A 26,271-nucleotide genomic window follows, 5' to 3' on the forward strand; every position below is an offset into this window, starting at 1 on the left:
ATTGGTTTTACCAACTTGATGTTTTCTGGATCCCTCTATTTCTTTCATATCAACACCTGTAACTTACCACGCTCACCAGGTGAGCTGTGTAAGAGTGAGCTTATTTATCTCCATGAAGATGGAAAAACTGGTGAGAAGAAAGCTGTTACAGAAGGGTTAAAGCCCCTCAAAGTCATGCTGATTTTCTTCTAAGTTCTTTTGCATGAATATGATATTAAACACTGAGCGGTAGGAAATGAGAGATTAAACCACAATTTGAGCCCCATACGCTGGAAGTTAGGTAAAATTCCATTACATTTGAATACCTCTATGCAAGCAATTTGTTACCCTTTATCCTTTAGTGGAATTGATGAACAGGTGGTTTTCAGAAGATCACTTAGTATATTTAGCTTCTGAAATTTGAGCGACTTGGGATCTGATTGGCTGCTCCGGCCACATGATAATTCAGAGCCCATGCTCCACACCGGCTCTTGTCTGGGGTTGTCAGGAGGGGAGAGTTGGGAGAGGCTTTGCTGCTGAGGAAATTTGTTTGGTAGATTGAAGGTAAGGCCAATTTATGGCTTTTCTTTTCTTCCTGTAATATTCTTTTAGGAAATGTTTTACAACTTCCCTTGAGGTGTTTTCCAAAATTTGGGTCTTAACTGGGAAATGAGTGATGCAAATGTGACTAGGAAAGTCTATAACCCTATGGCCCAGCTCAGGTCTTACTTATACCTGATGTGAGTGTGTGATTAAAGTCCTATACTAACCAACTTACTTCTTGACCGAGTTGGTTATCTTGTCTAACGAATGTTTTTTTTTTTTTGCCTTTGTTTTTCCTTTTTTCTAAATATATTAGTATGAAAAAAGATCTATGTCCTTCGTTCCTATATTTATCTGGTTCTACTGGACTTCATTTGACTCAGAAGGAGTGGCAGTTTTGCTAGCTTAACAAAACCAGCCACAGCTGGGGTATTGGTTTACAAGCAAATATCTTTGGGTGAAGGGACAGCTGCTTCAAAACATCATCTACTTTTACCGAGAGAGAGAGAGAGTCCTCCTCTCTGGCGTCAAAGAAGGCCTTGGGAGATCCCTTCCCTGGTTCCTGAATTAGCAACTTGGGCCCAAGACCCACCATCTCGTATGAACTTCAGTCAATGCTTTAACCATTTGCTGTTTTTCAGGTTGAACAGAGCTACAGAAACAAAGAGGAGAAATCCGTACAAGCCAATGGTGTTTGGGAAGAAAATAACCCCGTTGCCTTGAGGTTTCTATTTTTTCTTTTCAAGTCCGTTGACAGATTTATTTTTATGTGTTCTAATTTGAAGCATAGGCTCTATTGCATACAATGTGGTATAATAGGATGGAGACCTAAGGCAGCCCTCTTAGAATTTTGGTGCTACCAGGAAAAACTCCAACTTTTTTCTGAAAGCCAAGTTGAACTTTCCCTATAATTTTTCCTTAAAATTTTGCTTTAAGGTATTTTTTTCCTCCAAGTATTTGGAAACGTAAATACTCTTTTCCTTTGACTCTAAACCCTCTCACTCTGTCCCCTCAGCTTCATTTTACAACTTTAACTAGATTGATCATATAGCTAGAAGTAGCAATATGAAACACATTCCTGAGGGAATCGAGAAATTTGAAGCCTGTTTTTTTAGACCAGAATTTACATATCTCCTCTCCCTTAGCCTGCAAAAATACATGAGTATATAGAACAGATTAACTTTTGTTTTTATAATATTATATAAGGTGATTTCAGTCCTGGGGATAGATTCTAATGGATTATCGTTTGTCTGGAATATGAAAAGTTTGTAGGTGCCACTACTACTCTGGGAAAATGGCAGATGACGAAGAATATGAGGAGGTGGTGGAGGTAAGATTTTTAAAACTCCTGACTCTGACAAAAGAGTGTTTTTATGTGACGATAGTCAAAGCCGTGTAGGTGAATTAATCGTTTGAAAAATATGTTGTCTATTATAACTTCACAAAGAGTCATCGTTAAAGCATAAGAAAAGGAGTATTTTACATTCCGTTTCACTATAATTATGTGGGATTAGAACTGAAAAAAAGTATCACTGTTACCCAATTTTGCTTTTCTTTAAATTCACATGCACAAAAAAGTATGGGGTAAAATGGATTTTCAACTGCCTTCTGAAACTACTTTCTTCCCTACTTCCCAGCCCCTGTGGCCAAAGGGACAGAGGAAATGAAGAGAAAGTTCTGAGAACCGAATCCTATTTCTTAATGTTTGCACAGCCACAGAGGGAAAAAGAGCTGCTTACTCCTTGTTTCAGCAAGCTAATTATCTATGTTTAGGGTGAAATGGATTAAGTGTTCAGAGTTATATATATATATACACACATATATATGATATATGTATATGTAAGATTTTATACATGTGTATATGTGCACACACACAAACATGTAAAAATCATGGGGCTCACAAATGACAGTTGGAGCCATACTTCCCCACCAACTCCATCCTATTTACCCAAGGGAACAAGACTAGCTTTTGCATATGAATTTGAAAAAGAACAAAAGACCATAGTGGGCATCTTGAAAAATTCCTTCAAGGTTATTGGGATATCTGACATGATTTATAAAGTTGTTGCTTTATATTTATTTTATTTCAGTTTTTATTATGTTGTGGTTTTTCTTTACCACTTCTTGCCTTTAGCATCCATGTAAATATATTGCTATTGGAATCTGTAAGTCCTTAACAATTACCAATTAACGATGATGATTTAAACATGTGAAAATCTCTCTACGTGCTCAAGATACATGGAGGCAGTTTTGAAAATCTATGCTTTTTAGTAAGAATGAAATTTAAGTTACCCAGAGTCAAATCCCAAATGAACATGCCAAAATCTATCTTTAGAATATTATTTTATGTGACAGTTTATTCTTAGATCAAGAAAATTTTATTTTATTCTAAAAATACAATTGCTTTTATTATTGAAGGATATGAAGGAAAAAACAGACTGACCTTCATTCAGTATAACATTCAACCTCTCTGATTCAAATGCCAAAGGCCAGATCTTCAGTGTCCAATATTTTCACTAGTGCACATTTCACTTACAACCCTGCTGGTCAGAGTAATCATTGTCAAGCACTAACACAATTATAAATTGCCTTCTGTATGATGGTAATACCAGGAATACCTTTAAACCTCCATCTTAAATATGTCTTGCCTTCCTTAAAATAATGGTGTTAACTGGTCATTGGAAATTGCCCTTAGAGCTATATTTGAAGGATTTAACTAGATGTCATAAAAATGGAGGAGGCTATTTTTAGGCATCTTTTCCTTGCCATATTGTTCCCTGTTTCTGGGACCAGCAGGTGATAAACTAATAGACTTTCTGCCAGAGAGAACTGAACCAAGGTCTCTCTGACCTCAAAAGATGCCATGAGAATGGATTGGTGGCAGATGTAAGGAAATAGGAAGGAGGAATTCACAAAACAAGTACTAGCTCTAAAAATGTTTCTCCTGGGGTTCTTGGACACCTGAATAAAGTTGTACTGTCATTCTGTAGTCAAACTTAAACTTAGTACATCTTTGCCTTTTCCTTTCTTTCTATCATACTATCTATTTAGTGGCACAGCTCTAAAAAAAAAAAGAGATTTGGCTTACAAGTTAATGCCAACCATTTGGATAACGTTGCCTTTTTTGGTAAACTTTTTTTCTAAGACATATTTACTAATGATGAGAGCTTAGCAAAGGTAAAAATAGATGGCTACCAAAGAGCTGCTTTTATCCAAAATAGTTGTGAATCATTAACTTTAGTTGAAAATTTCTTTTCAATACACTACTGTTTTGTGTGACCAGAAAAAAAAAAAAAAAGGTTCCATGTAGATCAGCATCAAACAGCATTTCCTAAAGTGTCCAAATGGTATTTCCCATGTGATGAAGACACAGTACGTAAAAGAGATTCTCTGTCCTGTAAGAGCTTGTGATTTCTGTTGCTATGGGTAAGGACACAGAGACAAAATTAGATTTTAAAAATTAAAAAAAAAATAGTACAGGAGCAGAGGAAGCATAAGAGAGGGAGACATTAAGCAACTTTTATGCTAATTTTATTGCAAGTGAAACAGAGCATGTGGCCTATGGACCATAGTTAAGTAGTTTGATGAGAGATCACTGAACCAAGGGCAAAAGAAAGGAGGCCCCTGAGGGAAATTTTGCCTTCACTATTTTTTTCCCTCCCTCCCAAGTATATGTTTTGGTGTCAAGAAAAAATGAAGCATAAAATGTTACTCATTTTGTTAACTGAGAAAATGAGCCAAGTGGTTTCATTTTATCCCTTTTCTGTGTGCCTTGGCCTAAACCAGTCTTTTCCTTCTGTTCATCCAGTAAAGCTGGGTGATGCTAGGGGCAGGATTCCACTCTCCTTACGCATCTGAAACAAAATGTCAGCCAGTTCTTATCCACATCTATTTATTGCTAGTGATGTCAGAAGTAGTACAAAAGTAGATTTGATTTCAGATCCAGCCTGCAGGCACCTAAGAGCCATCAGTGGCAAACTGCTGTCTAACTTACCCACATTTTGTGATGAGGAAGCTCATTGTAGCACCCCTTTTAGGACCATCATGTTACCAGAAGGGATCTATTCATAACTCCAAAAGAAACTCTTATTACTTAGTCATCAGGGTGATATAGGGATAATTAAGATGTGTATATGCTTTCAGATCTATCATTTTCATAAGGATGATATTTTAAAATGTTATTCACACTGAGGTTTCTGAGTTTTATTTTTATTGTTAGTCAGCAAATAGTGAGTTTTTTTTATCACAGTTCCTCTCTGCCCAGCCCACACACTCAAGATATTGTTATTATATTCTCAGCAAACTCTGAGAGTACCATAAGAAAACATTTTATTTCTCAAGCAAAATAACTTCACCAGATAAATAGCCATCCTCAGATACCTTTCTCATCACCCTGCATCTCCTTGTCCACTCTGATGGCTTTCACTATGGCTACTTTGATGTTTCACATAGTTGAAATGGGTTCCAAAATACGAACAGCCCCTGCCATCTACTTCCTTCCCACCAAAGTTGAAAACCAACTGGACTAGTGAAATAAACTAAGTGGTTCAACTGAGGCAAAGCAGAGGGGATTCGTGCTTTGGTTCTAATGATACCTTTGTTCTCTATTTATAGTATTACACAGAGGAAACAGTCCATGAAGAGGTACCAGGGGAGGTAAGATCCAGCCCGCATCTGAACAGGCTGCATGCTCAGTGAAGCAGAAAGCTTTCTCCTCTCTCAGACTCCCAGGGCTAGCAAGCTGGCAAAAGGGAGAATCTGGAGGTCACTGACCTATGTGCCAGCAGCCAGCAGTATAAGTATGGACGTTACCTGTTTTTACTATTCAATGTATCCAAAGTGACTAGGGACGGTTCCCCCATTACTTGGGTGATATTTTTGGTGTAGGTGATGCTTATTAGAATAATGCGATTGGCTGTCACCACTCTTTGCAACAAAGGTGGGGCCTTGGACTTGAGATTTGTGTGGGGACCAGCAGTTTCATTGTGTAGAGTCATAACTTCTTGGGCACCAACTCTGCTCAAAAGAAGTGGAGCCTCCAAGCCTTTGTCCTTGATGGTACAATAAAATGCTGCTTACAGTTTGGCACATTAGGAATTCTGAGAAAGTCATTTCCATAAATATTCTAAGCTGGGACTTTTTTTTTTTTTTCCAAGCTGAAATCTCTCTCATGCTTAATTTTCTGCATGGAGCTGCTTCTCTTAAGCATGACACATGGTGATATGGATGGCTAACCCTGAAACCTGCATAAGAACTAACAACTGTAGATTCTGTAAACTGGTTAGTTTCTCACCATCAACCATACGTCAGTAATAAGGGACAGAGAGCACTCTATTAGCAGGGATCTGACACAAATCAGGGTATGTGTCATGGATGTACAATTTCCTTATTGTTTAGGTTTCTCTTTTTTCCTAATTGATGCTGGAACTCTTCCTTTGGTACAGATGATATAAGCTGTGAAGGAAATTTTACTGTGAGATGCATTGAAAATTTAACTGCTTATCTTCTTTTCTTACATATTTTTAAACTTTGGATTAGACCCAAACTTTGGACCTTGGTTTCTTTCACTATAAAGTCTATTGTAACAAGCAGCAATTTCCCACCTACCACATACTGTCATGAAGCTAACTACCCCATTATGTTGTCATCATTATTCGTGTTCTCCTAGGCATTTATTAGTGTAAATGGCACTCTAGTTCACTTTAATTAACTGACTAAGCCAAGAGAATGGTAATCACTTGTATTATTGATGTGATTCATTTTTTCAAATTCATCATTCTTTGTCTCATATAACAGAATACTTAAACACCTGAAGAACAAGCAACTTTTTCTTAGAATCATTTAAGTTAATATTAAAGTCAAGAATTTGAGTTTTATTTGTCTTCATTTGTTTTGTTCCCTGATCCCAGTTTGCTTTCACTTTACCATGCAGTTTAAGAAGATTTTTAAATGATTGAGAATATTTTTGTTTTGTTTTTATCCTATTTTCAAGTGTTCCTTTAGGCAAATGGGGTTTTAAGGCAATGTTGCAAGTAGGTAAGAAGTATCCTTTTTGTTCCAGGCAATCTGACACAGTCAGCATTCAGATTTATGTAACATTATGTGCCTTCATGTGGATATAGCATGTGATTTCCTGCTTTGGCCTGTTTTAGATATGAAGAAGTATTAATAACACCAGGAATATCAATCTGACTTGAAGTTAGAATAATGTATATCAAGATCATAGTATTACAGTTTTTACCTTCATAACGCTGTCAAATTTTGATGTAACTTCATGCCAAATTTTCAGACAATAACAAGATTCTACGAAACTACGACAACAAGGACATCTGACTATGAGCAATCAGACACCTCCAGACCGGCCCTGGCACAGCCAGTACCTGAAAAGCCGGTGGAGAGGAAGAGGGTTATTCGAAAGAAGGTGGACCCTTCAAAGTTCATGACCCCTTACATTGCACACAGTCAGAAAATGCAGGATCTCTTTAGCACAGTAAGTTTCAAAAAACTTCTACTTATCTGGTTTTACTACTGAGAAATCACTGTTCTCATCCAACTGTGTTTTGGATGCTGGCTGGACTTTGTTTCTCAACATTGTATGAGAAAAAACTTATTTTACAGAAATATAATGTCTCAAAACTCTTGAATTCTGCTTTCATGTAATTTACTTGCACCACTGCAGCCAGCATCAGGGAAAGCATCCTTACTGAAATTATCCCCGCAAAATAAGCATAAGGCCAGTTGTAAAGAATTTACTGGTGTTTAATCACAATTTGTTTGCCAGTCTAGAACAATGAAATCAGAGTTACAGATTTATAGAGTTAGATATAGATTTAGTTGAAATCAGTTCACATAAACTAGCATTTATTTATGCTATATCTGAGCATAATGCCTCTCAAATAGACTAGCTAACAGTGTCTCTAGGAGATATAGAGTAAAAAAGATTGTGATGTTTTAAAAAGATCTTAAAATGTGATCTTTTTAAAAAGATTTGTAAAACCACAATCAGACTAAGAAAACTTACCTGAAATTGAGGATCAGAGTGTTCTACTGTAACCTGAAACAGAAGTTTTTTAACTGGCTGCACATTGAAATTCCCTAAAACTCTAAGAGCTCTAAGACTACCGATGCCCAGGTTGTTCTAGTTTAGTTGGTCCAGGCAGGCTTGGGACCTGTAGAGGATTTTAAAAACTGCCCAGGTTCTAATGGGCAGCCCACACTGAGAATCACTGCTCTTGAGGATGCCTGTCTTAAAGTTTCCATGTCCAATTCTGTAAGTTACACTTACTGGCAACAGATTAAAACCCTTTAAATGGAGCTAAATTGTTGATTGTCCAGGGTAGACTGAGGTCTCACTAGATGGCCTGATTGCACATCTTCTGGAAGCTTAAAAAAGATGAAAAGTACTCAGGGGAGCATCAGATTATATAGGATTAATGCTTATGTCAAAAGCATGTTGTGGTTGGCCAATAAGCATTCATTTCTGGTTGAATGTTAACTACTGGGGACTATTTGGTAAATTTCTACTTCAGAGTCTTGTATTATTCAAAATTTAGGTTTTCTAAGACTTAGATTTTTAAAAACAAAATTATCTTGCCTCTTTTATCACTATAGTATTCAGCAAAGACAGAAAAATTTATTGTCAATTTATTGCCATAAATACCTCATTAATTCAAACAGTAATATCCTAGAATTTTTGATAGTCTGAACAAAATGTTGGCAAAGGTTTGTAATATTTTTAAAGTGGTTAGAAATGAAATAGTAGTATAATTTAGATTGTTGACTATTCCACTCAAGAGTCTTCTTGAAGAATTAATAATGATAAATTATGCATGTTATTCTTAAAGCAAGAACTCATATATTTAGCAGAAATAAAATTTCATTCCTTTTCAAAATTCTTCATAATTTATACTTCCCATTAATTCAGCTGGTGTCTCAGTTATCCAAATCACTGAGATTTAGCTGCAACTTCTGAACTGAATATTTTTTCATTGTATTAGCAAACAAATCTTTTTAGACTTGACTAAATTTCTATATTTCCTAAAATTATTGAGGTTCCAGCTTTTCATGTGTGAATTCAGACAATAAAAATATTGAAAGAATCATTTGAGGGCTTTTCCAAGACAATAGTTCACAATAAAATTTCTATTGTCTCCAGTATTCAGCCATTCTTGGGAAGAACAATTAGCATATCTATTTTAGTTTCTGTTGAGAATCAGAGTAGGGGACAAAAACAAAATTGTTATAATCAATAATTGTTATAACTTGCAGGATTAAAAAAATAAGACAGGATGTATATATGAGACTGTAATTTCTGCTGCTGTGTTGTCATGTTTTAGGCTAATAATCTGATATCTCTTTCAGAATAAATACAAGGAGAAGTATGAGAAAGCAAAAGGGCAGCCATACGCCATCACAACCGATACCCCAGAACTTCGCAGAATCAAGAAAGTTCAAGATCAACTCAGTGAGGTGGGCCAGATTGCTAAAATAAAGGAGAGAGTCATTTCAGAAATGTCCCTACCACTGGGAATAGAGGGCTTTAAATAGGTGTAGAGAGAATAAGGGGTCAAATGACTGTGAGCTAGTCTAAAAATACAGAAGAAGCATTGGCCATAGATTATGTTGCTCTAAATGTGACCCTAAAGAGACTTCTAAAAGCTTGGCTTATAGGTAGTATGAGATGGGAGTTCCAACTCACTGAGACTGTCCATTCTGGTGTACAGGGAGGCTGAAATTTGGGCAGGAAAACAGACAATCAGTGAATACAGGTGCTCTATGGATAGTTGGAGTTCACAGCTTTCTACCTAAAAGGCAGAAACTTGACTTTGGTTGAAGACATAGAGTGATTGGGTCAATGTTCTTTATTATAAGATATTCTTTAATATACTCATATATTCATGCCTGTTATGAGTTCTAACTGTGCATTATTTTGGCAGGTTAAGTATCGAATAGATGGCGATGTTGCTAAAACTATTTGTCACGTCGACGAAAAAGCAAAGGACATTGAACATGCAAAGAAAGTGTCGCAGCAAGTCAGTAAGGTAACAAGTTTGTGGTATGGGTGGCTGGAATACCAAGTAGCATGTGCATTATAACCGCTTGGCCTTGGAGGAGAAAACTGAACAGGCCAGATCCTGCTCATCAGTTCCACGTGAGCCCACAGGCATGGTGGGGTCTAAGAGTCACACGCGTCAGGCAGTCTGTACTAGTGACTGACGTGGACCATCAAAGCTATGGGGGTTGGAAAGCCCAGGACCTCAGCTTCAGCTATAGAATTCAGTCCCAGTGTCTCCAGAGTCTTTTTTTTTTTTCTTGTTGGGAGGTGAGTTTTTAATGAGAAACCTCCAAACTTCAAATGTAAGCAACTAATTTAAAATACTTAAAAAAAAAATACCATCTAAGTCAAACACATCTACCATCCAAGTTCAGCCAATGACCGACAGGTTTCAACCTTTGAAAAGAATCTATAGAGAATCAGAATCGTGATTCAACTGACCAAATTAGACTTTTCAAGTGAAAGCTTACTAATGCAGGGAAAGTATCAAGGGATGTTGACCTGGTCAACAGTCCCGTAGTTGATGGTGGTGTCACTGCAGCACATCAGTGGCCTTCACGTGAGGACAACTTGAGTGTGGGCGACTCTTCTTTGTGCTCTAAACCCTCATGCCTTTGGGGGAGATATCAAGCCACAGGCTATCTGCTCTTTCTGTCCAGGTTTTATACAAGCAGAACTGGGAAGACACCAAGGATAAGTACCTGCTTCCTCCTGATGCCCCTGAACTTGTCCAGGCCGTCAAGAACACAGCCATGTTCAGTAAGGTAGGGGCCTCTGCCCTGTCGCTACTTCTGTCTTCTTGTGTCCCCCCCCCCACATCACATAGACGGGTACCCTGTAAACTCTCCCTAATCTAAAATATGGTTCCCCAGCCATCTTGTGAGTAGCCTTGAGGCATGTGGGGCTGTGGGGATCAGGCTGGCTAAGAGGAACTGAGAAAGAATGTTCCTGGGCCTAACGGAGGAGAGGGTCTGAACAACTGGGGAAGAGTGCATGGGGAAAACAAAGATGTGCCTGAGGGGACTTCCCTGGCAGTCCTGTGGTTAAGACTTCACCTTCCAATGCAGCGGGTGAGGGTTCGATCCCTGACTGGGGAGCTAAGATCCCACATGTCTCATGGCCGAAAAACCAAAAACATAAAACAGAAGCAATATTGTAACAAATTCAATAGAAACTTTAAAAAAAATTGTCCACATTCCGCCCCAAAAAAAGATGCACCTGAAAACCAGTTCTGAGACCCACAAAAACCCACAAAGTGTAGAGCCTGCACTATACGTTGGACATGCCTGGCTGTCACTCTTATTAAGGGTTTAATTTCTCACTTGTATTAAAGGTTTAAACACAGAAATTATGCTAAGTGCTTCCTGGCTCCTTACACTTTCCTTAGCACTAGTTGCAGAAGGCAGGTAAAGTCAAAGATGAAACACAATGAGACACATCTGCTCTGCAGTAAATAAGATATGTCAGAACAAGCCGGGTAAGCTATTGATAAATATGACTTAGATAGAATGGAATCTGTGGAGTCCACTTATCTTTGCTCTCCCTTTGCTCTGGGTTCTATATGCCATTGATGGATAAATTCAGAAGTATATATTTCAAGTCAGTGTGTCCTCACATTCTCATAACTTTCTTCTCTGATTTAGAAACTATACACTGAAGACTGGGAAGCTGACAAAACTTTGTTTTATCCATATAACGATAGCCCGGAGCTGAGGAGGGTCGCCCAAGCCCAGAAAGCTCTCAGTGACGTAAGTGCAGTGCAATGCGCACATTTGGGAGTGTGGAATCAGGACACCTTGAATTAGGACAGACTTCTTCCAGCCAGAAGTTCATTGCAACTCTTCGTTTAAAAAGACAAAGTGCTATTGGGACTTCCTTGGCAGTCCAGTGGTTAAGACTTTGTCTTCCAATGCAAGGGGTACAGGTTCAATCTCTGGTCAGGGAGCTAAGATCCTGCATGCCTCATGGCCAACAACAACAAAAAAAAAAAACCCAAACATAAAACAGAATCAGTATTGTAATGAATTCAAAAAAGACTTTTTAAAAATAGTCCACATAAAAAAAAAATCTTTAAAAAAAAGGATTAAGTACCACTATTGCAGAGGAATATATTTCAAATTATAATTTATGATGTCTAATTTAAACTAGATTTTATAACTTAGATTAGATATTATTTAGTCTCATGTTCTCCTCTTACTGGTGAGGAACCTGAGTCTAAGGTCACATTAGTAGTCTGTGGCAGAGCTCAGATCAAAAGCCTTGTCTTGTGATCCCAAGACCAGTGTTCTTTCCGCTAGAACATGTGTCCTTCCATCACCTTGGCTGGAGTTAAGTTTCTCTGTGACAATCGAGTGGCATTTTAAAAAAACTTCTTGGGATTATAGCCACTTCCTGAATGTATTGAGTGAGCAATGTTATGAAGGATTTTGATTTGCTGTCCTAATTGCATGTCTGAACTGTGGTAGTCCCCTTCTTCTGATTACCTACTTGTCCAAACACCTTAGTGTGGTTATTTCACAAAGAGCTCCTCCCATAGAGCGTACATAGGGGATGTTTTAGAGTTAGTTTAAAAAAAAAATCAGCAGCCCTACTGGCCAGAATTTTAGTATCCTAGACCTTGAAAACTTTATTAGGGGAACTTAAAAGGAGTAATAGAATCCTTAGTGTTGAAAGCAGCAGCAGAGACCCCAACTTTAGACTTGTTTTGATAGCCCTTGTTTTGAGGTACTTTATTTCTTGATCCCTTGATCTGCTAGAGGCCATATTGAAAATAAGACTGCTCTAATCTTCAGGGAAACTGTATTATAGAATGAGACATTTATTCTCTTATATTCAATAGACCCTGAACCTCTTACATTCAATATGGACTTAAGTCACTTGGCATTTTGATACTCATCAGGATTTACTTCCAGTGCATCTTAAGATCCCATCTTGTCCTGATTATACCCATCTTGTCCAGTTACACATATGAATATGAGTTATACATACTCATTTGAAGGTATCTCCAACTTTTGAGGTCTATTTTTTTTAGTTCCTATCACTTGATATCAACTAAGTTTAATAGACATATTTCTATCCTAGTTTTCATATAACTGATGAAACTATAACATATAATCCTATCCTTCTGTAGGGTAAGCTAGAAAATAAGCATAACAAAATTTTAAAGCCATTAGTAAAAGTCATCAATTTTAACATGTGGGGACCTTCTACTTCTCTTTTAAGATGAGCTTTTTGGCTTTGCATCTCATGAATAAACAATGTTGTTGTGTGGCCTTTATCCAATGATCAATAATTTTTTAATTAGAAGACCATTATGCATGCATACCTGGCAGGATGAAAAATTACAACAAGAAATTTTCATCCTTTCCCCTGAGAATTTAAAATCAGGCTGGTAAGATGATAAGTGATACATACCAACAACAAGAGAAAAATTTTTTAAAAACCCACAAACTCTACAGTGTGATATTTGCTGAGAGAGGAATATGTGAATAATCAGAGAAAGCTGTTTGGAGGTGGTGATCCAGAGGGAATAAGTAGTGATAAACAGTAAAGGCATTTTGTGGAGAGATAGTGCTGGACAAAGGGGCATACATGATGTGAGTCTGGAGTTTTAGGAGACAAAGAGAGTGAATGCTTTTTGTGATAAACCGTACTGGAAAAGAATGTGTATATGTGCACAACTGGGTAACTTTGCTATACAGCAGAATTTGGCACAACATTGTAAATCAACTATACTTTGATTAAAATAATTTAAAAAAAGAAAAATGAATGCTCTGGGTGCTGAGTTAGGCAGGCACTTATAAGAAACAGGTAGCAGGACCTTGAAAATCAGACAAAATAACTTTGATATGATGTCTCTCATTGCCTACTATATCATAAGATTTTGGAGAGGAAAATAACTTGATAAAAGTAGAATCTGGAGAAATTTTGATGGACCATATGGTGAATTGAGACTAGAAAACATCATAATTTATAGAATACTATTTTAGTAATATAGACAAATCAGAAGGATGATGGAGACAAAGGAGAGGAAAAAAGGAATCTGAAGGTACTAAGTGTTTTAAAGTGTTAATGACATTTAGATATTGGAGACAAAGGTGAGAAAGTTTGTGAGTTTGTGACAAAGTCCTGGTAGTCTGGGCAAACAGGGGTACAGGTGGTAACAATGCATTAGTGAAAAGAGAAATAGAGTTGATATAATGAAAGAAACATTCAGATCAAGGCATTTGCACAGGTGTGAGATCAGTACAAGAGATTAATATTTGAGGGTCAAATAATTTTTAAAATGTGACAACTGCAGACATGAGAATGTATGAGGGAGGCAGATGGTGGATGGCCAAGGGCAGAGTTCTGGAGGACACCTACTCTTAGGACACCTGGGTAGGGGCCAGGAGAAGACAGAACCAATGACCAGAGAAGTTGAAGGGGAACCTGGAAATACTATGTCATGTAAACCTAGGGAGAGGTTTCCAAGAAGGCATTTAATCACCATATGTCTCCTCTGACCCATAAAAGGGAGAAATGAAGGGTCACCTCCATGCCACTCTAGTGCTATGGTCTTTGAACAATCAGAGTTGATCACATTTTTTTTATATATATATCTCAATAGAAGACTTAATAAAGAGGGACAGATAATAGTGAAGTAGAGTCTTCCTTTTCTTGCCTCAGAAAGACTTGGCAGTTGAGATATGGCTTTTATTTTTGTGGTAGACCAAGTATTAGGTTACCAGCATGCCTATTAATACTGTTGTCAGCACCACGGACATCTACAATTATTAGGCTCGGAGCCCCAAGCAAGCTGTTGTCCACCGAACATGCCACTGGCTAAGCTTGTGGATTTTGAGCTAAGGGTTTGGTTTCAGAGACTCCCTCTCCTTGTGTCCCTCCTAACCCAACTTACCATGTTTTTCTAATTACCTAAGTAGAGACAAAATACTTTGCAAAAACTGAGAGTCTTTAAATTGATCCAGAGTACTGAATTCTAACTAGACAGAATTCTGAGCAAAGGTTCTTGAGAAACTAGGACTTCTAGATCCAATTCTCAGAAAACTCTTGACAGGATGTCATACTTAATAAGCATTCCTCCTAGTAGAATGTTGCTTTCTCCTTAAGGGCTTAGCCAGTCACAGAAAACACAGGTTGCCCTATGCCTAAAGTAAGTCTCCTCTTATTTAAAAGAAAGTAAGCCATAGAATTATTAATACTACAAATACATTTAAAAATCTGTCTTTTGTGTCCCAATTGATTTAATTTGTGAGGGCATTTGTTATAGGCATTAGGTAGATATTATTAGAATAAGATATAGTTAGATTATGGCCCAATGGGTAAAGAATCCACCTGCAATGCAGGAGACATGGGTTTGATCCCTGGGCCATGAAGGAACCCTGGAGAAGGAAATGGCAACCCACTCCAGTATTCTTGCCTGGAAAATCCCATGGTCAGAGGAGTCTGGAGGGCTACAGACCATGGGGTCTCAAAGAGTTGGACACATCTTAGTGACTAAGCATACACACAGATTTGGTTAAAGTATGAAGAAGATGATTGTGACTTTGGAACTATATGACCTCTTTATAAAAAAAAAAAGATACAGCCACATGGAAGGAGAAATCACCTGTAGAAGTCTCATGGCTGAGTAGTAGAAGAATTGGGAGGAGAATTCTCCTCTTCAAACCTCCCCTGATGGCCTCAGTGTGTAAAACGCACACTCAGAAGTCAATTATTGAACGTTGCTCCAGTCAGGTACTAGGCAGGGAACAGGGTTCCCAAATGAGAGGCTGTGTTTTCTGCCATGCCAGAGCTCACTGTCCAAGAAGGGACAGACATGTAAACAAGCAGGTACAGCGTCATCTGATTTTTTTTTTTTTTAAAGGAGGGTAAGGGTAGTGGAGTGAGATCCCAGGAGAAGGTCATCAAGGCAAGAAAGACTCAAGAAGGGAAATTGTGCCTGTCTTGGGATGTGGAGAATGAGTAGCAGTTGGCAGGCAGATGGGGAGAGGGTGGAGTTGGGGCTTCCAGGGAAAGGGAACAGCAGGTCTGAGGTTCAGTGAAAGGACTTCATGTGTCTAGGGATCTGTGGATAGTTCTTATTGTTGGAGGTAGGGGTCAAGACTGATGGAAGAAAAAGAGGAGTCAGTAGTGAAGGAAAAAAAAAAAAGCAGGAGCCAAAGGGATGCATAATGAATAGATGTGGTGAGAGAGCTGTTGAATCTATAACAAAAAAAGGGGGTAACTGATAGAGGGAAAATTCAGGGCTATTAAAGGGAGCAGCACCCTGAGTGCAGGACTTGAGCTCTGCCAGGGGTGCTCCCTCCAAACCATGCAGCCGGTGAAAGAAGCTGCCTCTCCCACCTCTGCACCTTCTTCTAGTGTCCTTTTTAACCCTGCTTATCTGGAGGATGGCATGGCAACCCACTCTAGTATTCTTGCCTGCAGAATCCCCATGGACAGAGGAGCCTGGCGGGCTGTAGTCCATGGGGTCACAAAGTCGGACATGACTGAGCAACTCGGCAGCAGCAGCATGGTGTTATCCTGACAGAATCCATAGAGTTGTGTGATTTTCCTCAGCAGCACTCAGTATCCTGGGTATCAAGGACAGCTGAGGTGTGTGGTTGACTTGATCCAGAGTGTGGAGAGTTTGTGAGCAGGTGTGATGTAAAGACAAGAGAATGGGAGTTGAGGATGCTGGTTAAGAGAATAATATTAGTTGTAAACCATGGTGTGGAAACGAATGGAAGGCCAATAATCTTAGAGAACGAAGACTCAAAGAAATTGAAATCACTAGTCAAGCTGAGAGTAAGGGCCTCTAACATCCAAAAGGATAAATTATGGTACACTCAAACGTAAGATTTCAAATAAATTGGAAAACAATCTTTTTTTTTCTTTTTTTAATGCCAGTAAATGGAACGTGGAAAATGGATTCATGAGCATTCTGTCTTTTATTTTGTCAGATTGCCTACAAAAAAGGCCTTGCTGAACAGCAGACTAAATTCACATCTCTGCCAGATCCTCCAGATATAGAATTTGCCAAGAAAGTAACTAATCAAGTGAGCAAGGTAAGTAAATAGAGCTGAGACACTGTTTCCCTTGAAAACTACTGAATAATCCAACCATCAGAGAAAGTAATTAAGATAAACCTAAAAATGCAACGCAAACACTAGGAGTATTTTTGCCTATGACTCTGAAAACTCTACAACACATCCATTAACACCATGGAATCATGTTAATAAATACTTGGTCAGCTGGATGACTCAGTGATTGATAGATGAGAAAGTGTGTTTTGAGAACAGAATCCACATCCTGATGTCCTTTCACATTCTGACTTACGAGAAGGATATTAACAAAGTAACCAAGTAACCGCAGATTTCCACAAAGAATCTGATTGTTTTAATTCAGTACAGACCCTGTAGAGTTTTATGCTCAGAATCAGACTTGGAGAAAATAAGAATGTACAAGTGGTCTCTCAGAGGCAGCTTGGTTAGACAGCCCTGAGCACTGCACCTCATAATTTCCTAGGCCTGGCAGACAGCTTAGTCTGTCTATATTTAGTCTGGTAAACTAGCTCTGAGGAATGCAGCCCTGACAGGGAATGCAGAGAGACAGATGTTCAACTGATGAATAGGTCCATGCTAAATTCCTATTTTAATTTGGCCCAAATCAGGCAATTTTCTCTTGGGATACTACTGCTTTTAAATACTTTCCTTTGCCCTTTGTGGACTGTTAGTTTGGTCTGCTTGAGTTTTGATGGGATGTCAAGATTTCTATCTTGTTTGGGGGAAGGTACGTCTTTAGTAAAGGAGAAGGAAGAAAATTATGGATGATGAAGTCGATTCAGCAATATTTTTTAGTGTCTGATATTGTAGATTACCTACTGGTGTGAAAAAGGACTATTTGGGATAAAAGATCTAGTAAGTACAGTAAATTTTCACTGATAGGAATACCATGAGCCTGAAATTTTGCCCAGGCAGGGCTAAGCAGAAATTAACCAGAGCGAACTATTGACAAAGAGTTAGCCTCTTGAAAGTGTTGATATTGTAAATAAGATAGGAGAGAAGGACAATTTAATTCTTTTTTGGAAGAAAAATAAAAAATTGCTTTCAAGTATTCGTTTAGAAAGAAAAATATATTTTAAATTTTATTAAAAGCATAATTTAAAAGAAATCTTACTAATGCAGCATTCTTCTACCTCATTTGAGTATACAGAGTGAGTACTTAAAAATTATTTTAAAAAATCTATTTTGAACTCCTCTATAACCAGTCTCTCCGCTAATGTAGGCTTGCTGGTTAGTTTAGAGCTGCACTTTTAACAGAGTAGCTACCAGTCACATGTGCCTATTGAGTACTTAAAATGTGAAGGTATGAATTCAGTCTATATGGATGAAATACACCCTGGATCTTGGACACTTGTTGTGACAAAAGGAATGTAAAATAGTTCACTAATTATTTTATATTGATTATTGTGAACTGACACTATTTGGCATCTATTGTATAAAGTAAGATAATATATTTTTATTAAGCTTTTTGTATTGGGGTATGGCCAATTAACAATGTTATGACAATTTCAGGTGGACAGCAAAGGGACTCAGCCATACATACACATGTTTCCATTCTCTCCCAAACTCTCCTCCCTTCAGGCTGCCACATAACATTAAGCAGAGCTCCATGTGCTATAAAGTAGATCCTTGCTGGTCATTAAAATTAATTTCCAACTTGATCCTTTTTTATACTTTAAAGTATGGCTACTAGAAAATTTACCATGGTGGCTTGCATTATGTGCCTATTGGATTGCAACATTCGGTTGGATGCAGAGACATTTATTGAGTACTTTGAAAGCATTGCTAGGGCTGGGTTGCTTTGTGGAATAACAGTATTAGCCAAGGGAAGGAGGGCTGTGGATGAAGGTCATCAGATTATCCACCATGGTGATAAGTATTCACCCCAGACTTACCTGGATTTCCAGGTCTTAGAGCCTCCAGTTCATATGTTAACATAATGAACACATATCTGTAATGGTTATGTTGCTGTTCCGTTCTGTTTACCAGCTTGCCTTATCATACCTTTCAGAATCAATCCTCTCACCTATGTCTTTGCCCAGAGTCATCAAGTGCATGCCAGCACCTCCTCCTGGCTCAGAGCATTCTGTAGAGATGTGTAGGCAGGCAGGGCTGTTTGTGTCCACCATGTACACTACAACTACTGCAGGTGGAGTTCTGTGAGCAACACTGAGCTTCTTGAAGTCCTTGAGCTTCTCTGCTTCCTTCTAAACTCACAATAAGAAATATACAAGATTTCAGGTTGGAATTTCCAGCTGATATTAGGTCTGCAATTGAAAGGAGAAACTGGGATCTAGAATGTCAACCTTTGAGAAGAAAGGATATAGGGTATTAGAGAGAGGGCCAAATTTCCTTAAACTTAAATTCACTGGCTCTGCATCTCTCTCACCCTTGGTACTTGTTCTTTAAAGGCATCCCAGAAAACCACTTTCTTTTTTTTTTTTTTTAAGAGTATGAAGATTATGGTGGGGGTATGCAAACACCTTGAGACCCACTGGTTATGTCTGTTGACACATTCTATTGGCCAAGTTGGGGAAATTGCTCTAACCCATCTCTGACTTGTGTCCCAAACTTGGGGTTGGCTGGATTAATTCCATTTCAAGAACATTCAAGCCAAAGTAGTAAAAAAATCATGGACTAGGTTCAATTTAGTGTGGTCAAAAAAACATTTGTGAGGTAACTTCTGCATGCTGCATTTTGTGTTAGATTTTGAGGATACAAAAATGAAGAACATATAATTCCTCTTACTAAGGAGCTCACAGTATAGGATTCAGGTAGTGTGGTATTTGGGAGTTAATATGGGGTAGCAGTTTAATTTTTTTATTCCTTGTCAGTTCTCATTAAAGTTTTGTTAAGTCTAAACCAGAAAGTCTTATTCATTGGCCTACAAGCCAAATTTTGTTGTAACGCTGCTATCTGGATAACTAGGAGTTTCAATAAAGCTCAGAAATTAATGGCTAAGTTCATCTGGCATGAAAATCTGGGGTTGAGTGATTTTATTCTATCAATAACCATGAATTACAGAAGGAAGATGCTTCTGACTCTCTCTTCCCTCAAACACCAGGGACCATCTGTGAGTTCTTTGTGAACTAAGTCCTTAAACTCAACAAAGGGGAGATTGATACCTCTATCCCCTGCATCCAACTACTTTTTTGTGGGATAAGAAACACTATACTAGGAGATTTGAAGACATCTATTAAGCACCCAGCAAGGGCCTGGTCAAGATATTTTTGAAAGCTGACCACTACCACTTAATTTGCTGCCTTATTTGTCAATTTTCAGAGTTTGCTTGTCTTATTTTCTTTATTTTTTTCCATCCTAGCAAAAATACAAGGAAGACTATGAAAATAAAGTCAAAGGCAAATGGAGTGAGACACCTTGCTTTGAAGTTGCAACCGCCAGAATGAACTCCAACAACATCAGCACAGTAAGTAGGAAGGGATGTCCATCCAAGCTGGATGAACTTGGTTGAGAGGTTGATCCTTTCATGTGTGACATCTAGCCACTTGCTGCTCCTGAAATGGTACCGGAACATTTCAATCCAGACAACTCTTCCTGGGGGCAAGACCCGTGTAGGGTCCCTATTTAGAAAGAAATTCCACCATCTTTCCTTCCTTTTACAAAGCATTGTTTTGATTGGATTCCATTATTCTTGCCTCATTTTTCATTGGAACAATATGGTTTCATGGTGAGTACAGATGAAAGAGGCCCTTTTTGATTTGTTCTGTGTCTGGGCACTCAAACGGTACATTTGTGAAATTGATTAGTCTCTTCCCAGATCCCCTCCCTGGAAAACATAAAAAACCTCTTTTTCTTCTTTTTTTAGTTCTCTGCCTCTGGCCTTTGAGAGCTCCTTCTTTGAGGTTGTCTTCCAACCTATTATAACTGCTCCAAGTTTCTGTTAAGCTGCTAATGGCTTTAGTGATAGCCCCATATTCTATAACTATAATCTGACCTGCAGAAGCTAAGAGGAGCATGGCTTTGGGTAATGTCTCCAAGTGGCCTCTGTCCTCCCATGTAAGACTTTGGCCTAGTTGTTCCCACAGCAGTTCTCCAGCATGTTTCATGTCTTACAGAAAAAATACCAGGAAGACTTTGAGAATATGAAAGACCAGATCTACTTCATGCAGACTGAAACCCCAGAGTACAAAGTGAATAAACAAGCTGGGGTGGCAGCTAGCAAGGTATGGGGACATTCTCTCATTGATCTTGATACAGTCTCAGTGTGGGGGAATTTCTTACAACTCTTGCTTTTGTATATAATGGGGGGGGAGTTTCTTATGGGAACAATAAGAAAATATTTGGGGATTATAATAGGGCTACCAATTTTTTTTAAAAAAATTGCCATGCAGGAGAATTCACAATACTCAGCTACCATCTTCAGCATTTCATAGACTAAAGGACCTTTTGATACCCAGAAGTAGAAAGGACAAAAGAATTTCTCAAGAGAAGGCAACTGGCAGCGTTCTTTGAATACAGACACTCTCACACTTGCGACTACCATTATTTTTCTATTTTCTTATTAACTAGTGAAAATCTAGTCACTGACAAGACACATGAATCCGTGGATTTGCTCATATAGTCTATAGAGTGACTTTGGTAACTAGTCTACTCCTAAGCACTCTAAAGGGGGCTTCCTTGGTGGCTCATGGGTAAAGAATCTGCCTGCAATGAAGAAGATATGGGTTCGATCCCTGGGTCAGGAAGATCCCCTGGAGGAGGAAATGGCAACCCACTCCAGTATTCTTGCTTGGGAAATGCATGGACAGAGGAGCCTGGTGAACTACAGGGGGTCCCATGGGGTTGCAAAAGTGTTGGGCACAACTTAGCGACCAAACAGCAACAGGTGTTCTAAAGCTCTAGAAAGAGCAACAACTTCAAAGCCAATCAGATTTTATTATAAGCCTTGCGTTGGCTCTGCAGGAGGCGTGAAAGTAGGAAGATCATGACACTTAGGAGACTATTTCAGGATCCAGGTGCAAGACGGTAATGTTTTGGACCAGGAGAGTAGCCGCAAAAGTGATGAGAAGTATTTCAAAATTAGAGCTGACCTGATTTGCTGAAGAGTTGAATATGAAATATGAGAGAAAAGTTTGGTCTAAGCAACTAGATGGATAGGGTTTCCCTTTGTCAAGGTAGGGAACATGGTAGAAGGAGTAGATAATTTCTTATTGCAGGGGAAACATGAGCTCAACTTCAGACCTGTAAATTTTGAGATGCCTTTGAGAAATGTAAATGTCAAGTAGGCAGTTGATTATATGAGTCTGCCATTTCAGGGGAGATATCTGGAAAGTTTATATAAATTTGGGCATCAGTAGCATATGAATCACATTTAATGTCATAAGACTGGAGGCCTTAAGGGAGTAAATGTAGAGAGAAAACTCACTACAAGGATTGGACTCTGGAGTGCTTCCTTGTGAAGACATCAGTGAGATGGGGTAGAAGCAAAGTTAGGTGAGAGGGTTGTCTTGGGAAGATGGTGAAAGGAGAAGGGAGTGAGTAGTTGTGTCAAATGTTTCTTAAATGAGTTTATCAATGAATGGTGTTTGGTGAACTTAATAAGAGCAATTTGTTTGAGTGTTTAGAAAGGGTTTGTGAGTGAATGAAAAGAGAGAAATAGAAGAATATGAGTGTACTTGACTCCTGAGAAGAAAAGAAGAGAAAGGGGAAGTAGCTGATGGATAAATAGGTGAAGAGGGAATTTTTTTAGGTTAGAGACAAAAATGCCATGTTTCTAGGCTGATAGAAGAAAAATCAAGTGTAGAGGGAAAATGAGATCATATTGAGGAGGGGAGGGAGAGTGGCTGGAGCATTGTCCTAGAGTAGGAGAAAGGGGCAGGGACCTGGTGCTTAAGAGCAGGGGATGACTTTTCCTGAAATAGGAGAGGAAGCTGTGAATCCCAGATGCAGGTACAGGGATAGTAGGTCTGTGGAATTTCCTTTCTAGTTGTTTCCATTGGTCATGGAAATAGATAATTCTATAAGAGGTTGTCTACATCCTCCACTTCTGAAAAACATCCTCTGTGAGTCCCCCACGTGGGCTGTAGGGGTGGGACATCTGGTTCAGTTGTGTATCTCCCGCCTTTGGAGACCGAGCCGATTGTTTTCTGAGGTTCTTAAATATTGGCAGATTATCTAGGATTTCCTGAACATGTCTGTATTCCAAAATTACTTTGCTTGAAGAAATAAATGGCACGGGGGCTCATGGTCAAGGTTAGGATCAGTTTCTTTTTTTCTCGTTCTTCCCTTTGGACATGCTCCTGAGGGGGTGGGGGGGGTTGTGCCCTTACTTAAGCTTCTGTTGGAGCTGGAATTAAAGGTGAAAAGTAGGGAGGGCAGAGGAAAAGATGAGGCTGTCACCCTTTATCTAGCTCCTACCCCTTCCTCCTCCTCCCACATGTACATTAAATATACATGTGCTCACACATATAGTCACACATATAGTCACACACATAGTCACAGATGAGGCATAAAAGGCTAGATTGATGATGCTTCTAGATTTTCTTTAAACATGTGTTGGCAGATAGGCAGCTAGAGGTTAAGAGCTGAATGAGGGTTCTGGAGCAGCAGGTATCCAGGACATGATGCACTGTCATTATCATGATGTATATCTTTCTTCTATTATTTCTGTCCCCCTCCCTCCCTCCCTCTCTGAGGGCAGGGACCGTGTATTACTGTTTCTTGAATCTGTCCCAGAACCAGGTGCATAATCAATGTCCTATGGATACTTTTGAATGAATAAATGATGGGAAGAAAAGATATCCTGAAAATGTATGCAGTTTCTCCACTGCTGTTATGAGTTACTATGAATATTTTGTTTACAAAATGTCAAGCTGCCAGTTTTCTGAAGAGAAAATTGATTCATGGAGCTATGTCATAATATGTGTAAAAGAGAACGAGAACAAAAGTAACAGAGAGTTACTTTATCACTTTATTTCACTCCCACAGGTAAAATACAAAGAAGACTATGAAAAGAATAAAGGAAAAGCAGATTATAATGTACTTCCTGCTTCAGAAAACCCACTGCTCAGGCAGCTGAAGGCGGCAGGAGATGCCCTGAGTGATGTAAGTATATTCTTGTCAAAAGTGCTTTTTTTTTCAACCTAAACTACAAGAGGGATGAAATTTCTCTCCTTCTATAATGACTAAATGCAAATAGAACTTCGCAAATACTTGAAGGTTATGGGGTAGCAGTTTCCCTGGAGCTAACCATTAGTGTCTCTGGGTATGATATGTGTCAATTTGGGGAGCCTATGGACTAGTTCAGTGGGCAGGGAAATCCTCATTTCCTTGAAACTCCAGGAGCCTGTGCCTTTGTGTGGGCAAAGAGTACACTGTAGGAGTTTTGTAGTGATTTTGATGGAGGCAGAAGGAGACTTTGAAAGGGAAGGACTAGGAGCCAGTTAGTGCCCTACCCTTGTGTTCTTCAAGCCTGCTGCTGGAGAGAAGGGAAATATCCTGTATTTCACAACTTCTCTCCCTAACCTCCACCACTTTCTATTCAGGTCTTGACCCCAGAAACCATCATTTGCAGAGAGCAAAACTGAAAAGATGGCTCCCTCAGTCTTCACAGGAATTTCTAATAGTGGAATTAAGAGCTTGTCTAATCCACTATCTTTCAAATACACTAGAGAAGTGAGAATTGGCCTGGCATTAGAAGACTCACAGCTCAAGGCCACTTTGATTATGTATATAAAGAGACTGAACAAACTGTCAGTTGAGTGTTTCCCTTTTGATTAGGTAGTGTTAAGTTTCCCAGTATTTGAGATTATGTGTGGGTGAGTTATCTTTGTCCCTTGAGTTAAATCAGTACCATAGATATGTGTACATGTGACTGAGGAGGTGGGGTGAGTGATGTGGCAGGTGAGAGGATAGAAATGAATCTGTTCAAATAGCTCTACTGGGAAATCAGTGCAAAGCACTGTTTCCTGAATGAAGGTCATCTTTATTGAACATAAAAACCCAAGTTCAAATCCATTTTGTTGAAAAAGACAACAATATAAAAATATTAAAAATGAACAGCACCAGTATGTGTATGTATGACTGATTGCTTTTACTGTCCACCTGGAATTATCACAACATTGTTAATCGGCTATAGTCCAAGATAAAATAAAAAGTTAATGAGCATGAAAAAATGACAATGATATGCTTTATCAGTTGGGCACTGTAAAATCCAATAATGGTTAGAGCTGAAGATAAGTCTAGCAGAAGAGAAGGGTTGGTAGACTGTTTGTATATACCTTATTTTTAAGATATACAGTCTGTTCATATAATAAGGAATTTTTCCTTGGTAGAAGGAGGAAGAGTGTGTATTTCCCTGTGTGCTAGGCTTTTTCCATGAAGGTTTGTTTTTTAAAAAATGAGAAATTTACTGTTGCTCAAAATGTTCCTGTTTCTCAGGGCATCATTAGTGAGGAAAGAGTATGTCAGTTGACAGGTAGAAAAGGCAGTAAGTCAGAAATACTCAAGCACCTCTGCAACTAAGGATTTGGTCTGAGGCAATATATTGGTTTCTTAATTTTTTGGAGTATATTAAAAATGTAGGCTTTATAATGATTGCTAATAGAAAAGGTTTAAATCATTCACGACACCCCAATGTGTGGTTGTTAGTTTTAAGACAGTTGACAGGTAATATCTTTTTTTCTTCTCCTTTGTTTAGTGTTGGAAAATACAAGTGCAATAATAATCAGCATGGGAGTAATAGGAACCCACTTTAAATGATTTTTTCTTTCCTTTAACAGAAACTATACAAGGAAAACTATGAAAAGACAAAGGCAAAGAGCATAAATTACTGTGAGACGCCCAAATTTAAGCTTGATACAGTTCTGCACAACTTCAGTAGTGATGTAAGACACCCCCCCGCCCCAATCATTCCCTCTGTGAAGGTGAAGACCCATCATTTTGCCAATAAACAAATGATATATGTTTTGTCTTTCAGACTAAATATAAAGATTCCTACTTAAAGAATATTTTGGGACATTATGTAGGCAGCTATGAGGATCCGTATCATACACACTGCATGAAAGTCGCAGCTCAGAACAGTGATGTAAGTTCTAAGGCAGTTGTTTGACTTTCCAAATAGCACATTTTCAGGGCATGAGTAGAGTGATCGCATCCTTATGTCTCATTTCTTTTTCTTGTAGAAAAACTACAAGGCAGAATATGAAGAGGACAGAGGTAAAGGCTTCTTCCCCCAGACCATAACTCAAGAATATGAAGCGATCAAAAAACTAGATCAATGTAAAGATGTAAGTCTGTGGTATATACTATGAACATTACCAACCTCCACAGTATCTAGTGGTCAAGATATTTTTACAGTTTTGACACTTCTGCAAACAAATGTAAGCAGGAGACTGTAAGAAACACAATTCACTTTTTAATAGATATACTATTTTCCCTGTGGCCACCCATACGACTCAAGTGTTAATTCTAGCTCATTTTCCCAAAGAAAAATAATCAGGAGCCTGAAGACATGGGACAGTTTCCTATATAGATGTAAGAGCATCCTCCCAAAAAACTACAGTCTAATTAGAAAAAAATGTGTTTTGTTTCCTACAAGTTTCTTTTCTTTGGAGGGATGGGGATATGCTAGCTTGGCCTATAGGCCAGCTCAGATTTTGACAAGTGATACTACACTAAACCTGA

At 38.6% G+C, this 26,271-nt stretch overlaps 1 protein-coding gene across 1 annotated transcript in view; it reads left to right on the forward strand.

The window, feature by feature from the left end:
• Positions 1-432: 432 nt before the first annotated feature.
• Positions 433-26,271, forward strand: part of NEB (nebulin) — a 220,594-nt gene continuing 194,755 nt past the window's right edge. Inside the window, 16 exon segments of the mRNA XM_043894059.1 lie at positions 433-543; positions 1,164-1,246; positions 1,788-1,852; positions 5,137-5,178; positions 6,812-7,012; positions 8,884-8,991; positions 9,459-9,563; positions 10,237-10,341; positions 11,221-11,325; positions 16,525-16,629; positions 19,949-20,053; positions 20,703-20,810; positions 23,575-23,691; positions 25,368-25,472; positions 25,565-25,672; positions 25,770-25,874. Coding sequence (XP_043749994.1) covers positions 1,817-1,852; positions 5,137-5,178; positions 6,812-7,012; positions 8,884-8,991; positions 9,459-9,563; positions 10,237-10,341; positions 11,221-11,325; positions 16,525-16,629; positions 19,949-20,053; positions 20,703-20,810; positions 23,575-23,691; positions 25,368-25,472; positions 25,565-25,672; positions 25,770-25,874 — 1,455 coding nt within the window. The 5' untranslated portion in view covers positions 433-543; positions 1,164-1,246; positions 1,788-1,816.

The sequence above is a fragment of the Cervus elaphus genome, chromosome 33 (assembly GCF_910594005.1).
Source record: "Cervus elaphus chromosome 33, mCerEla1.1, whole genome shotgun sequence".
Lineage (NCBI taxonomy): Eukaryota > Metazoa > Chordata > Mammalia > Artiodactyla > Cervidae > Cervus > Cervus elaphus.